General features: G+C 49.2%; 2 protein-coding genes across 2 annotated transcripts; one reads left to right on the top strand and one right to left on the bottom strand.

The window, feature by feature from the left end:
• Positions 1–2,188: 2,188 nt before the first annotated feature.
• Positions 2,189–3,578, top strand: LOC103977495 (transcription factor MYB92). Its single transcript, XM_009393032.3, has 3 exons — positions 2,189–2,389; positions 2,482–2,611; positions 2,694–3,578. Exons 1-3 carry the CDS (start codon positions 2,257–2,259, stop codon positions 3,400–3,402), a joined length of 972 nt encoding a protein of 323 aa, XP_009391307.2. The 5' UTR covers positions 2,189–2,256; the 3' UTR covers positions 3,403–3,578.
• A 1,874-nt stretch (positions 3,579–5,452) lies between these two features.
• On the bottom strand, positions 5,453–15,984 carry LOC135582236 (sugar transport protein MST1-like). Its single transcript, XM_065140866.1, has 7 exons — positions 15,824–15,984; positions 10,838–10,900; positions 9,431–9,537; positions 7,327–8,184; positions 6,808–7,127; positions 6,095–6,721; positions 5,453–6,012 (listed from the first exon to the last, which is right to left on the bottom strand). Exons 4-7 carry the CDS (start codon positions 7,439–7,441, stop codon positions 5,572–5,574), a joined length of 1,503 nt encoding a protein of 500 aa, XP_064996938.1. The 5' UTR covers positions 7,442–8,184; positions 9,431–9,537; positions 10,838–10,900; positions 15,824–15,984; the 3' UTR covers positions 5,453–5,571.
• Between the last annotated feature and the right edge of the window lie 60 nt (positions 15,985–16,044).

Genomic DNA, 16,044 nt, shown 5'->3' with positions numbered 1-16,044 from the left:
AAAGTATCAGACACACTAGCTTAGCTGAGGAAGTGAGTCGGTAGGCTTTCCTCTGATGTGGGATTTAACATCATATTGCTTAACTTGTTGCTCACACCAAGTGATGCAAGTCCAGAGAAAAAAGAACCATGCAGCAGAAAGGAAAGAGAGAGAGAGAGAGAGAGAGAGAGAGAAAAGGAGGAAGGGAGGAAGACCTTTCTTCTCCTGTCCTCTTGCGTTTGCTCTTTGTAGCCAGTGATGCCACCGCCAGTAGGTGTGTATTGTTTTGTAGGTTTAGTTGGTCTCCAAAATCTTTATTAAAGGAGCTGCTTTTGCTTTGGGTAACCTCGGGGTGGAACAAACCTTCTCTCCTCCATGCGCACGCACTCTGCAACTTCTGATCCTTTGTATACGATGCGTGAGGCTTCGTATGTGCGGTGGTGGTGGCCGTATAAGTTTGCTGGGTGGGAGGAAATGCGTCAGCCGGGAAGAATGTCTTCAAAGAAGGGGCGTTGTTGTTGAAGATGAGAGAGATGGTGGAGATTTTGGGTGTTGGCTGCACCAACTTCTTTGCTACCCCATACACACCGTCAAAACAAGTGTCATCATCCTCTTGTCCACATCTCATCTAAATATCCATGTGATCATTGACGATTTTGCACAGTGATCCAGAAAGCAGCTCGATGTTATGCTATATTCTCTCCTCTTTCTTTACTTTTATACCGAGAGTTATCTACTCTTGACCAGATATATATACATATGCATGACCTTTGTTACCATATCATTAAGATGTATCTTACTATCCTTAGCTTCGATACTGTTAACAAAGGAAGAAAGCTTTGTTTTTTCTTGATCAAGTCCTTGCAATGCCTCGTCTCTTCCTTGTCAAGATATGCTTGTGCTCACCAAGATTATCCGCTAAATGGTCATGCAAGAGATAGTGGTGCCATGATGTTGGTGATAGAACAACAGGAAGACTTAAGACTCTTCCTGTTACATTCCATGGACTGTGAAGAAACCATGTCATTCTTCTTATCCATTCTCCTTATATTGATCCTAAGAACAACATTAGTACTACCTCTTGTTTCTTGGGAACACACAGATGATTGGTCAGGAGAAGATGATGGAAGAGGAAAGGTGCAAGTGAGAGATCTCATGGTCGCATTATATATGTCCTCACTAATTAAACCATATGTCAAAGAGCTACGTTTGTGACACTTATTAATGATCTTGATGAAGGTATAAGAGGGTCAAGAGGAACAAGTAGCTCCCGATATTATCTGGCAATGAGAGCCTATGAGAGAAGGGTTTGGTTAGAGTGGGAAAGCTGTCAACTTCCACGAGGAACAGGATGGTCGGACCCTTGTGAGTGTCGTTCATCTGCTACTGCTCCCAAAGAAACCTACGCCATGGCCACTCGCCGTGTCAACTGCTGATGGATGCTGCATCGTCCATTTCTGAAGCATCTCGCACTGCGGGGTTTGCTTCATCATCTCCCTGCAAAGCTGCATCTTTTCTTGGATCATGTAGGCTTCTGACTCGCTTCTTTTCATTTTAATCCAGTTCACATCCTATGACTATTTCTCTCAGAGTCAATCCATGTACAAGACATGTCCACCTAACGCTGCTATATATACTGTATTCCCGGCAGCTGTACGGCTACGTCGTGTTGCTTCGGATGACCAACACATGACATCAAACAGTAGGACATCCATGTATCATGGGCTGACCAAGTCGCATGCATACATCAAATTGTCTCTATACTGCGTTTTCAGACTGTGCTGATTAATGGTTGTATGCACGAGAAAAGCAAAACGCGTTTACGTGGGATGGTTGTATGCATGCAAAGAGAAAAAGCCAAGCTGGAAAATAAAGTTACGTGTGAACGTCGATCAGACATGGAAGCCTCACGAAGAAGCTCTCCATCGGTGTTGCGTGCATGGGAAAGCTTTTCTTGACCACCCCACGGCCTTGGGGCACGTGGACGTCTCCAGATCACGTACGCAATATATACGTACAGGGTGATGGCGGCTCTTCCCGTGGGTGTTTCGGAATTCCAAACATCTTTCTCTGTGTTCTGATCCCTGTAATGCTTAATGAAAGGTGAAAGGGAAGGGTGGATTGGTCTTTTTGGACAACCGAGTCTAAAGCTTAACGTGTGTATAAATGGGAGACCGAGCTTCGGGTGGCGAAGTGGGATAACCTAAGAGGGAGTTGTGGTCTCTCTCTTTCTCTACAACCCAGTGGCCACCCTTGATCTGGCCGCCGGAGACTTCAATGGGGAGATCCCCTTGCTGTGATGAGAATGGCCTCAAGAAGGGTCCCTGGACACCTGAAGAAGACCAGAAGCTTGTCCAGTATGTCCAGAAGCACGGCCATGGCAGTTGGAGAGCCCTCCCAAAGCTAGCTGGTCTCTCTCTCTCTCTCTCTCTCTCTCTCTCTCTCTCTCTCTCTCTCTGTGGCTGGATCCTGGCATCTAAATTTGGTTGTGTTCTGCTATAGGACTAAATAGATGTGGGAAGAGCTGCAGGCTAAGATGGACTAACTATTTGAGGCCAGATATCAAAAGAGGCAGGTTTTCCCCAGAGGAGGAGCAGATCATTCTCAACCTACACTCTGTTCTTGGCAACAAGTAATACATGCATTTCCTGCACTGTAGTTAAATGATCATATAATTCGAAGCTCTCGGTGTAAACCGCTTTCGGACGTTTTAGGTGGTCGGCGATTGCTTCCCATCTCCCAGGCCGGACTGACAACGAGATCAAGAACTTCTGGAACACCCACCTCAAGAAGAGGCTGATCCAGATGGGGTTCGACCCCATGACGCACCGCCCGAGGACCGACTTCTTTGACGCCCTTCAGCAGCTCATCGCCTTGGCTAAGCTCGGAGAGCTCATCGGCGGCCGCCCCTTGGACGACCACGCTGCGCGGCTGCAGGCCGAGGCTGCACAGCTGCAGTACCTCCAGCAGCTGGCTGCCGCCGCCGCCATGGCAGGTAGTTCAGGTACCGATCACCTTAGCACTTTCACCGGCGCAGACTTGGAGACCAACAGTCTTCTCGACTCCCAGATGTCTTCTTTACTCTCAATCCCTTCTCCAACTCCTCTTCAAGATTTCAATGGCCAAACATCCGACAACCCGTTATTGCCAGAGCTTGAGATCCCGTGCTCCATGTTTGATCAACCTATAAACAGCGAGACCAACCAATCCTCCAACTTAACGGGGTTTAACCTGGGAGACAACTCACCGGGATCACCATTCATGTCTCCTAATTCACCTCTTCCTCCTCTCACCGACGTCTCCATCGGCAACCTGGTGGGTGGTGCTTGTAGTGCTTCCAGCTGCGGTAACAGTGGGATTAATCCTCCTTCCTTGTGGCCTGACATGTTGTTCGATGATCCATTTATGGGTGATTTTGCATGAACTCTTTCTTCCACGTCTTGATAGCTGCTGTCAGTCTCTATTTCCTCAACTTTCTTTGGGAGTGTTCGATTTTTGTGTTATCTTGTCTCATCGTATGCAGTGCTTAATGACACTGTCTCATACACGCACGCTTGTACATACTACACACATAATATCCATATATGCCCTCTTTCTTATTTCTTTGTTTACATTTGTGTCTGATCAGATAAGATTCTTAGTCTCTCTCCTCCTGTTAACAAGAATAACGTTATCTTATATCCACAGTGTGGAGATCATCAGGACAGTAATGGTCAGGTCAATGAAAAAGAAGTAAAGGCACTGCTGATAGGATTCTGTGAAAAGCTTCTATTTATCATGCAGATTAATCCTTTTTCATGCATCATAATCTTTTTGAAGACACAATTAACAATGAAAGTAAGAAGGAAAGGCACTAAAGATAAGTAAAATTCATCTCAATTTGTGATACATTTATGTATAATTTAGTTAGACTAAACAGCAGGTATTGAGGCCCACCTCTACCTGCAGAGAAAGAAATGTCTGCAAATGCAATATAAACTATGATGTTTTCCTCAAGCAAGCAGATCCTTCTAGATGAATTTAAGGAGTGCATTCAGAGTAGAGAAGAAACATGGCATCTCTGGCAGTTAGGGTTTTGACTTGGGTGTCATATCAGTGAAGTGACAGAACAAAGCAGCAGCAATGATGGGAAGAATCCAAGTAGCCAAAAGAATAATACATCTTGTCATTTTCCAATTCCTTAACAATGATATCAATGATAATGCATCACAAGCAACAACTGGCAAAGTTGATGAAGATCATATGTCACACCCTCCTAATTGAGGAGCAAACACTTGTAATTGTCTTAGATTCGGAAGAGCCATTGCATGTCCATATCTCTAATTAGTGGGCAGGTGGACTAAATGGATTTTTCCGTAAGAGATTGACTCTTATAAGTAAACTAAGAAGTCACATCTAACTCCCATCTCATATAAAGAAAGAGCTGTGTTGTTGCTTGACTGTGTGGTAAAAGGTTTGGGTGAAAGCTTCTTCAAGTCTTTTGTCTAAGAAATATTTGGTAGAAAGAAAGATTGTTCATGATTATTGTAAGTGACAGCAATGAAGGAGAAGCTCTTTCCACTACCTAATCCCCTGACCCATTTGTTGGATACCACATGAAGTCTCATATGTCATGGATAAAGAAAAAAATATATTTTATCAGATTCATCACATAAAAGAAAGAGAAAAATCTTAAAATGTAATCAAAATATATCATATATGTAAAACAATTCTCATTCAGTCGTAAACATAAAAATAACCTCTGGTATATTGATTCTTCTCAAACCTCATATCGGTGAGAATCTCGACTATCTTTTTCTTTTTCTTTTGATAAAAAAAAATATATGTATTTCTAAGTGGTCGAATTAGTTCATATGATGCTCTCGTCGAGGCATAACATCGAGGCTTATAATTCACATCTCAAGGGTTCTAACACTAATTTTAAGCTGAAGAAACCTCCATCTCTACATGAACAAGATAACCTTATCTCAGCATTTAATTCTCAAACAGTTGCCCTAAAACCACTTATCAATGTCTAACCCAAATAATTGTCACTGCCCGGCAACTTGAATAGTGCACAATTTTGAAGCTTAACAGCTAAAGTCTCTAAGCTTGACACCTCTTGCATTCTTACCCCAATCTAATGTTGGACTTCAAAGGGTTCATCCTCTCTGTTCAGGCTTTTCCACAGATCTTCCCAATGACAGTAATATAAATCACCAGTTTATGAGATCATGCATGTATCTGTGACCACATATCAGATTACAGCAGCAGTAAATGGCATCTTCTAAAGAACCTGGAAGAGAACTGAGGTCAAGCAATCCCTGTTTCAGATAAAATTCCATTGCACCACTAGTCATAGACATATCTGTTGTATGGTCCATACTTTGGAGTGAAAGACAAAAAACACAGCTCTTCCTGGCCAAGAAGACAAGCTTAAGCTTACTCTCAGTGGTCATACTTTGGGTTTAGAGCAAGTATACGGCAGGGACGATGCAGGAAATTAATGTTAATGCCTTGTATTTATTTCTTCGTGATCGTTATACAATCTTATAAGCAACATAAAAAATTAATGGCGAAAAGAAGAAAAGAAAGCATTAAGCTCGCTCATGGCTAAGGTGTGCCGACGTGCTTATGCTCATCGACGAGGTACCGGCCCCAGTACCAATGGCGCCTCCACAGCTCGCCCATGGACTCGAGGGGAACCCCTTTGGTCTCCGGAAGGAAGAAGGCCACGAACGCCGTCATAACCACGATCCAGGCAGCGTAGAAGATGAAGGTGACATACTTGAAGCTGCACAACATGGCGAGGAAGGCCTGTGTGCAGATGAACGTGATGCCCAGGTTGACAGCCACGCTGATGCTCTGTCCCGCCGACCGGATCTCCACCGGGAAGATCTCGCTCGGGATGATCCAGCTCAATGGCCCCCACGACCAGCCGTAGCTGGCGGCGTATGCGCACATCAGCACCAAGACCGCCACCGCATAACCCTTCGACAAGGTGGCCTGTCCGTCAAAGCCTATCTTGGCTCCAAGAATCCAGGCCACGGACACCTCCGTGTACAACAGAGCAAGTTTCAGTGCTAATTCACGAGAGTTTTGCGTGCTTTCAGCTGTAGAAGCGAAAGGAATGTACCTGGCAGAGGATCATCTGAGCTCCACCCACCATGAACAGGAGCTTGCGGCCGTAGCGGTCGACTACAAAGGTGGAGATGAGGATCGACGCGAGGTTAACGGCCCCCAAGATGACCGCGCTCATCAGAGCCGTGTTGCTCCCGAACCCCAACGTCCGGAACAGGACGGGCGAGAAGAACGCTATCATAATGATCCCCGTGAACTGCTGGAATAACGGGATCGCCACCCCTATCAATAGGTACGGTCGGTAACGGCGGTGCACTATCCGTCGGAACGCGCCCTCCTCCATCTTGGATGATTCCTCGACGGAGCGCTCAATGAGCTCGACCTCGACATCAGCGATCGAGCCCCGGACACGGCGGAGTGCGACGCGAGCCTCGTCAAGCTTTCCACGTTGGACGAGGCTGCTGGGGGTGTCCGGGATGAAGAGAGCGCCAAGGATGATGACAGCGGCGGGCACGACCGCCAGGCCGAGGGAGAGGCGCCAGCCCCATGTGGAGATGTAGGACGTGCCGTAGTTGGTGAGGTTGGCTGCCACCACGCCAATGGCTATAAACAATTGGAATCCCGTGGTGATGATGCCCCGCCACTTTGGCGGCGCCGTCTCCGCCAGGTACACCGGAGCGGCCTGTCATGATTCATGCAACACCATCAATCTTGGTTCGAACTCAGAGCCTCAGCTTAACTGAAGTGATCGTAGCAATTGCCAGACACCTGATTCGTGAAGCCGACGCCAACTCCAAGCAGTAGACGGCCTAAGATGAGCATCTCAATATTCACGGCGGCGGCATCGATGGCCGCGCCGATGAGGAAGGTGAGTCCACCAAGCAACATGACCCCTTGGCGTCCAACGGCCTTCGTAATACGGCCGGCGACAAGTGATGAGGCCAACCCGGCAATATACAAGGATGAAGTGAAGGCCGTGAGGACTTGGCTGTCAAACATGCAGTACTCGTCCTGCTTGGCGTCAGCCATCTTGCTCAGAACACTGGGAAAGAAGGTTTTTAGAAATGACTCCATAACCGTGACACCACCTGTGCAGAAGACATGTAACGCAATTAGCTACCAATCCTGATCCAAAGAATGCCAAGAGATACGGGCATCATGTCAGCCTCATGATAAACCAAGGATCATACATTGCTTCTCTTCCATGTCAATGAATCCAGCAGCAAGATCAACACTTATTTGAGACAAGTCGGTTCATGCAAGAAATGGCTTGAGCTTGAAACCCACCTGAAATCCCTATGTCGTAGCCAAAAATTAGACCACCGGATGCCGCCATGACCCAGGTGATGATCACAGAGGCTGTTTGTCTTCCTCCGGAATCCGCAGACGATCCATCAGCCATGAATCCTGCTCCTGCCTATCAAAGTATCAGTCCACCTATTGCTGCCATTTCCCTTCTACCTATTTTATAGCACTCTGATCATGTTTCCGCGCAGAAACATCGACCAAGTGGAGCAAATGACAACCAGAGAACAGAGACATAAAGAAACGAGTGGGTGTGGTCCGTAGGAAGGTTCTCAAGGTGAGGTTTGAGGCAAAAGCTGGTGGTTGTGTTGGTAGAGGCCTCTGCGCTTCTGCCATTCTCAACTCCCACTATTCAGCACTGCCCACAACATGATGGGAAGAGGAAGGGGAAGGAAAGCTAGCTTTCAATTAGAATTCCAGTGGGATGATACTCCAAGGTTGTCAAGAACACCATGAGAATGAAACAATCTCTTGCAGCTACAGCTGAAAACTGAGAAGGGCAAAAAATACTCAACACAAACAGATTTAGCAAGGCTAAAAGGATTTCACTATGATGAAGAGATCTACAACTGCTATCCAATACAATGAGAAAACATAGAACACCCTCTTGTAATAGGAGAATAGTCGGTCACACACACCTCTTTCTCTTGATATGAGGAAAGACAACTCTCTAACTTTCTTTTGTGCAGTTAGAAGCTTTCCAATGGGTTGTTAACTGTAAAAATAACTACCTGCTGGTAGACATGTGGATTTGACCATACTATTCAGATGTAAGACATAGGGGGGTGTGGCTGGAGGCATGTTTTCTGCATGTGTAAAGTCCACCCAAGTTTGACTCTCCTGGCAATCAATAATTCAGTAGGTGAGTTGTCTGTGCCAACTAAAAAAGTTCACAATAACAGCAGCAAACATAAGAAAGGTAGCTGATGAAAAGCAAAATGGAGACTGTCTGTTCCAAGAAAGTAAATGGTAATGATCTTGACAAAGATCCAAGATAATGGTGCAGTCATGAATGGAGGAGTAATAGGTTGAGTAATTAGATTGAAGAAGAAGACTGTGTCTCTAGTAAATACCAATAAGCTGCTAGAGGTTAAAATACAAAGACTGCATCCTTTTAAAGTCAAAACATATATAAATGATGATCCAAAAAATAATGATTGGATATAAAAAGAGGGTCCACATCAGTTACTACTATCATTTATTTGGAGGAAACATTTTAGACTGATAGCAGGTGGGACACCCAGATGTTCCACAACATTCACAATCCAGGTAATCAAAAAGTTGAATTCATTTGAAATTATCTGTTCAAACATGTGTGGTCCTAAAAGAATAACAGTGGTTGTGCAACATATTGTCTAACCCAACTTAGTCTAACCACTAGATCAGATCTCATGCAAGATTTGTGAAATATTGCAGTGCCAACCTTGTCTGACTGATACAGTGCAGTGTATGATGAGCATTGAATGCTCTCAAGTTTCAACATAATTAATTTTAAATTTAATCCTGTCAAATTTTAAAAAATGATTATTTTTTAAAATAATTATAAAAATTTAAAACTATCAAAGCACAATGCATCATAAATTTAATATATATTAATAATTTATATTTATTTTTTAATAAATTATGAGTCATTAATTAGGTATTTGATGGATTCAATGTATAAGGAATCTATAAAAGGGAAAGGAAGAAAGATTAAGGTGACATTCTAGTTTTTGAAATTTTATCAAGCTTTTATATTTTGAGCTATTAACTCTTAATATCTCTTGAAATAGAAAGAATTCTCTTAGTCCTCCCATATCTCATTCTCTTTGTCTCTCTTTCTTTTTGTTTCACATCACTGATGCGGTTAAAAAACATCTATCACCAGGCACCATTCTAGTCATTACTTGAAATAAACAAGTTCAATTAGGAAGTTGAACCAGTAAAAGAATGCAAAAAAGCTTCTCTTACCAGCTAGAAGACAGAAAAACCCTATTAAACAACACATCATACAAGAGTACAAACTAAGCAGTCCTATATGCAATTTCTTTCGCAAGTAAGCAACGAACAAACATTGATACATTACGGGGATAGAAGGTTGTATTACCTTGTTTAAACTTTGAAGTGCTCTGTTCTTGAAGTAACCAAAACATACAGTCAATAGCCATATACTGCCAGTCATCTGATCATTGGAGTGCTTAGATGATACCAGGACTGTATAAAAAAATAAATTATTATTTTATTATTTATAATTTATAGATGCTTTTTTATCTATTAATTCATTTTTTTACTGAAAAAAAAATTGCATCTCATAAGTGATAAAAAAAATCTTCTCCACAGTGATGAAAAAATCTTCTCCACTGAAATCTCATTCCTATTATTGTAACACCCCCAATTAGTCCTACATTGGAAGTGGACAAAATTAAGATTGAATTATATGGGTCTGATGAGTATATTATTATCAATTTCAACTTAAGTATTTTGATTAGTAGTTTAGATCAAACGAAGTTGATAGGTTACTTAGCTCATCAGACTCGGGTCATGACAATTATAAAGTAGTAGGTTACTTCTTAAGTTATTCTAAGAATAAATATAGGATAAAACACATCAATAAGGAATTATCAAAAACTGATAAAAATAATTCTTTTTTAACCAAAACTCTAATTGAAATAGTTTATAGCTTAATTAACTTAAACCAAACTTAATTCAACTAGAACCAAACGGAACCAACCTCAAATCCTTATAAAATAGATCTTAAATCATCCTAGATGGTCTAATTTAGATTTAGTTGATTTCAATTATGTCAAGTGGGCTTGAACCGATCAAGTTGGTTTGGAATCGTCTTGAACTAAACTGAGATGGTAAGCATATTAAAGGTCTTGTAATTTGATGTGAAAACAAAAAAAAGGAAAAGACAAAGAGAGGGTGAAGAAAGAAGTGAGACATGAGAGGATAAAAGAACTCTCTATATTTTAAGAGAGACCAAGAGCTAATAGTTCGAAATATAAAAGCTCGATGAGGTTTCAAAAACTAGAATGTCCCACCAATCGTTTTTCCTTCTCTTTTTATAGATCCCTTGTACATTGGATCCCTCAACCATTTATTTAATGAGTCATAATTTACTAAGAGTCAAGTATAAATTATAATACACATTAAATTCATAGTGTATTATACCTTGGTGATTTTGAATTTTCATTATTATATCAAGATACAAACTATTTTCTTGAAATTTGATGGGGATGAGCTTGAAATTTATTGTTTTGAAACTTGAGAACATTCAATGCTCATCATGCACAGCATCACAATTTATGATATATTGCAATACCAATCAAAGAGTCAAACGTAGTTATCCCTAATTACATAAATTTACTCGTACCAAGCCTTGACTCTTCTCCTTATTATAAAGAGAAAACGTAAAAGTACCAAGATGTTCTTGGGACACGAACAAGTGAATTTATATAATTGTTACTTGCAAATGGACACGGAATTATCAACCAAAAAATAAACCTAATACCTGGATATGAACATGGAGATCCAACGACTCCCCTTGCGTTCGGCTCCATAGATCACGAGACAACTACAAATTTCACTCGATAAATCAAGATCAGCAAAAGAAGCATGACAGCAATAAAAGGTACCTAAAATCATCAAAGGAGTCTAAGCATTGCGTTAAAAAGACAGTCAACCCTGATAGGGGCAAAAATGACGACGTGACACACCATGACAGCATCCCCCCTAAGCGACACACTGCCCGAGGCTCGCCATACCCTGTAGCAGCTCGGCCTCCCACGCAGCCCCAGTGGCAATGTCAGACGCCACCAAAGGTACAGTCCGGCCCTACAGACAGCTACGTCAGGTAACATCAAACCTCCCCTATAAATACCCCTGAGTCCTAAGCAAAAAGGGGGATGACACACTCAACAAACGGAGGTTTCTCCTCCTCCTAGACCCCCTCCACGTCGCTAACTTGATCGTCGGAGGGGTCGGGCTGAGCTCCAGACCTGACCTGTGTGCAGGTGCGAGACGGCGTCGCCTCTTCCCGGTGCTGCGACGGAGCTGCCTCCTGACCCGACCTACCGACCCGACCCGCCGACCCGAGCTGCCGACCCGAACGACCGTGCTCGGCCGCCGGGAGACCCCGAGGAACGCCCCAGGGAGATCCCCGTCGTCCGGACCCGAATCGAGCCGCGACGGCCCCGAGGCCACGGCTAAAAAAGTTACTTACCATAACAGAATGGCGCTAGAAGGAGGGCCCGGAATAACGGTACGTTAGTCTTCTCCTTGGTTGCTCCACTACAGCCGACCTGCACTAGCAGCAGCGACCTCTGGGGCTGGTCTCGGCTCCTCGACCCCCCAGCCCCACGCGCGCGGCCAACCCGCCCGCGTCGACCCCACGCGCGCGTAGGCCAACCCGCCCGCGTCGGCCCCACACGCGCGACCAGCCCGCGCACCTCGTCCCCTCGGTCCCACGCGCGCGGCTCGGCCCCGTACGCCTCGGCTCCCCGGTCCCACGCGCGCGTCGGCCCCACGCACGCGACCAGCCCGCGTGCCTCGTCCCCTCGGTCCCACGCGCGCGCCTCGGCTCCCCGGTCCCATGCGCGTTGGCCCCACGCGCGCGACAAGCACTACGCTGCCTCGGCCCCTCGGCCCCATGGGCAGCCAACACGCTGCCTCGGCCTCATGCGCAGCTAACACGCCGCACGTTGCCTCGGCTCCTCGGCCCCATGCGCGGCCAGCCCGCGTCAGCTCCTCGGCTGACGGCGCAACCTGCTATCTCGGCCCCATGCGCGGTCTGTCCGCCCACACCGAGCACCTCGGCCACACACTGCTGAGATCTACCTCGGCACTGCCTGTCCGCCTGTGTCGTGATCCTCGGCCGCATGGTGCCCGAGACCACGTCCGCGCGTCCTGCCTGCCTGTGTCGTGCTACTCGGCCGCATGGCCCTCGCGACCACGCCAGCGCGGTCTGCCCGCCTGCGTCGTGATCCTCGGTCGCGTAATGCCCGAGACCACACCCGCGCCGCCAGCCCGCCTGCGTCGTGCCCCTCGGCTTCATACCCCCCGAGACACGCTTGCGCAGACAGCCTGCCTGCGCCGAGCTCCTCGGCCATATTCACTGCCGAGTCTATCTCAGGGCGGCTTACCCAACAGGGTCTCGCCCCTCGGTCGCAGCTTGCCTACACCGAGCTCGCCTCAGCGTGGCCTGCCCGCCTGAGCAGTGTCCCTCGGTCGCAGCCTGCCTGCACCGAGCACCTTGGCCACACACTGCCGAGATCTACCTCGGCACGGCCTGTCCGCCTGTGTCGTGGTACTCGGCCACATGGCCCTCGCAACCACGCCTACGCGGTCTGCTCGCCTGCGTCGTGCTCCTCGGCAGCATGATGACCGAGACCACACCTGCGCGGCTTGCCCGCCTGCGTCGTGCTCCTCGCTTCCATCATCCCCGAGACACACCTGGGCGACTAGTCCGCCTGTGTCGTGCTCCTTGGCTCCATGTTCCCGAGACAGACCAGCGTCGCCAGTGCGCCTGCGTCGTGCTACTCGGCCACATGGCCCTCACGACCACGCCTGCGTGGTCTGCTCGCCTGCTCGTGCTCCTCGGCAGCATGATGACCGAGACCACACCTGCGCGGCCTGCCCGCTTGCGTCGTGCTCCTCGCTTCCATCATCCCCGAGACACACCTGCGCGACTAATCCGCCTGCGTCGTGCTCCTTGGCTCCATGTTCCCGAGATAGACCAGCGCCGCCAGTGCGCCTGCGTCGTGCTACTCGACCACATGGCCCTCGCGACCACGCCTGCGCGGTCTGCTCGCCTGCGTCGTGCTCCTCGGCAGCATGATGACCGAGACCACACCTGCACGGCCCGCCCGCTTGCGTCGTGCTCCTCGCTTCCATCATCCCCGAGACACACCTGCGCGACTAATCCGCCTGCGTCGTGCTCCTTGGCTCCATGTTCCCGAGATAGACCAGCGCCGCTAGTGCGCCTGCGTCGTGCTACTCGGCCACATGGCCCTCGCGACCACGCCTGCGCGGTCTGCTCGCCTGCGTCGTGCTCCTCGGCAGCATGATGACCGAGACCACACCTGCACGGCCTGCCCGCCTGCGTCGTGCTCCTCGCTTCCATCATCCCCGAGACACACCTGCGCGACTAGTCCGCCTGCGTCGTGCTCCTTGACTCCATGTTCCCGAGACAGACCAGCGCCGCCACTGCGCCTGCGTCGTGCTACTCAACCACATGGCCCTTGCGACCACGCTTGCGTGGTCTGCTCGCCTGCGTCGTGCTCCTCGGCAGCATGATGACCGAGACCACACCTGCGCGGCCTGCCCGCCTGCGTTGTCCTCCTCGCTTCCATCATCCCCGAGACACACCTGTGCGACTAGTCCGCCTGCGTCGTGCCTCCCGGCTCCACAAACCCCGAGACACGCCTGCGCGGGCAGCCCGCCTGCGCCGAACTCCTCAGCCATATCCACTACCTTGCCCACCTGGGTTACGTCCCTCGACTGCAGCCTGCTTGCGCCGAGTGCCTCGGCTCCATGCTTGCCGAGGCCACCACCTCTGTCGCGTAATGCCCGAGGCCGCCACCTCGGTCGCATAATGCCCGAGGCCTCCTCGGTCGCTTAATGCTCGAGGACACCCCCTTTTGGCTCCATACCACCCGAGACCACACCTGCGCGGCCAGTCCGCCTGCGTTGTGCTCCTCGGCCCTCGGCTTTACGCCACCCGAGACCACACCTGCGCGGCCAGTCCGCCTGCGTCGTGCTCCTCGACCCTCAGCTTTACGCCACCCGGGACACACCTGTGCGGCCAGTCCGTCTGCGTCGTGCTCCTCAGCCCTCGGCTTTACGCCACCCGGGACACACCTGCGCGGCCAGCCCGCCTGCGTTGTGCTCCTCGGCCCTCGGCTTTACGCCACCTGGGACACACCTGCACGGCCAGTCCGCCTGCGTCGTGCTCCTCGGCCCTCGGCCCTCGGCTTTACGCCACCCGGGACACACCTGCGCGGCCAGCCCGCCTGCGTTGTGCTCCTCGCCCCTCGGCTTTACGCCACCCGAGACTACACCTGCGCGGCCAGTCCGCCTGCGTCGTGCTCCTCGGCCCTCGGCTTTACGCCACCCGGGACACACCTGCGCGGCCAGTCCGCCTGCGTCGTGCTCCTCGGCCCTCGGCTTTACGCCACCCGGGACACACCTGCGCGGCCAGCCCGCCTGCGTCGTGCTCCTCGACCCTCGGCTTTACGCCACCCGGGACACACCTGCGCGGCTAGTCCGCCTGCGTCGTGCTCCTCGGCCCTCGGCTTTACGCCACCTAGGACACACTTGCGCGACCAGCCCGCCCGCGTCGTGCTCCTCGGCTCTTCGGCTTTACGCCACCCAGCCCGCCTGCGCTGTGCTCCTCGGCCCTCATCGGCTCCATTGCCCCCGAGTCCAACTCTGCTCGGTTTCCTGACTAAGTTGCGCACCTCGACCTCGTGCTGCTCGAGACGCGTTCGCGCGACCGGCTCGTCTGCGTTATGCCCCTCGGATCCGCATGAACAGCCTACCTGAAGTAAGAAGCCATGCATCGAACTCCCTGAATGCAAAAGCCGACGCATAGCTCCTTTTGGGGGGGGGGCATATGATAGGGGCAAAAATGACGATGTGACACACCATGACAGCATCCCCTTGAGCGACACACTGCCCGAGGCTCGCCATACCCTGTAGCAGCTCGGCCTCCCACGCAGCCCCAATGGTAATGTCAGACGCCACCAAAGGTACAGTCCTGCCCTACAGATAGCTACGTCATGTAACATCAAACCTCCTCTATAAATACCCTTGAGTCCTAAGCAAAAAGGGGGATGACACACTCAACACACGGAGGTTTCTCCTCCTCCTAAACCCCCTCCACATCGCTAACTTGATCGTCGGAGGGGTCGGGCCGAGCTCCCGGCCCGACCTGTGTGCAGGTGCGAGACGACGTCGCCTCTTCCCGGTGCTGCGGCGGAGCTGCCTCCCGACCCGACCTGCCGACCCGAACGACCGTGCTCGGCCGTCGGGAGACCCCGAGGAACGCCCCAGGGAGATCCCCGTCGTCCGGACCCAAACCGAGCCGCGACGGCCCAGAGGCCACGGCTAAAAAAGTTACTTACCGTAACAAACCCAATAACCTGAAAAAAAAAGGAACAGATCGACCACATGCCTTTCTTTACCTTGCCACAATTGAGCATGAAAATGAATCGAGCATCCATAAGTATTCGTACTAAAGATTCTAAAAAGTAATCTTTTTTTTCCTATGCAAAAAAAAAAGTGGTGGGGGAGAAAACAAAACCCTAAATTCAAACCCAGTGAATCCATCAAAGAAGCATCTTCACCAGAAGAAAAGCCTTCGAACTACTATAAAAGACTGACTCTTTCTCGAATGCACGCCCCCAGAACACCGTCGAACCATGCCTACGATGCTATTGTGCCAAAAAGAAAAAGCAGGCAAATCGAGGGTAAGAAAAGGGATTGATGACCTAAGTACCCCGGAAAGAAGCTGATGCCTGAGGAAACGCCGTCGAACCAACCGCACCGAGAGGATCGGCCTGGGCGCGGTCGAAGAAGCCAAATCAACAGAAACCATCGGGGAGACACAGAGAGGAGACGGCAAGCACTACAATCGAAGAGCGATTAATGGAGCGGTGGAGAGGAGGTTATTTAGTGGAAGGGTGGACTTACCGCCTTTTCCTGTAAGAGATAAAGAGC

Source organism: Musa acuminata, chromosome BXJ3-3 (assembly GCF_036884655.1).
Source record: "Musa acuminata AAA Group cultivar baxijiao chromosome BXJ3-3, Cavendish_Baxijiao_AAA, whole genome shotgun sequence".
Lineage (NCBI taxonomy): Eukaryota > Viridiplantae > Streptophyta > Magnoliopsida > Zingiberales > Musaceae > Musa > Musa acuminata.
Note: the sequence above shows the minus strand (reverse complement) of the source record. Positions and strands in the feature narration are given on the sequence as shown.

Excerpts from the sequence above, each read along its gene's own strand:
- LOC135582236 (XM_065140866.1), bottom strand. The coding sequence starts at position 7,441 with ATGGCTGATGGATCGTCTGCGGATTCCGGAGGAAGACAAACAGCCTCT. Across the intron at positions 7,128-7,326 it reads CTACGACATAGGGATTTCAG|GTGGTGTCACGGTTATGGAG; the intron begins GTGGGTTTCAAG and ends TCTTCTGCACAG. Across the intron at positions 6,013-6,094 it reads CTCAGATGATCCTCTGCCAG|GTGTCCGTGGCCTGGATTCT; the intron begins GTACATTCCTTT and ends TTGTACACGGAG.
- LOC103977495 (XM_009393032.3), top strand. The coding sequence starts at position 2,257 with ATGGGGAGATCCCCTTGCTGTGATGAGAATGGCCTCAAGAAGGGTCCC. Across the intron at positions 2,390-2,481 it reads AGCCCTCCCAAAGCTAGCTG|GACTAAATAGATGTGGGAAG; the intron begins GTCTCTCTCTCT and ends GTTCTGCTATAG. Across the intron at positions 2,612-2,693 it reads CACTCTGTTCTTGGCAACAA|GTGGTCGGCGATTGCTTCCC; the intron begins GTAATACATGCA and ends CGGACGTTTTAG.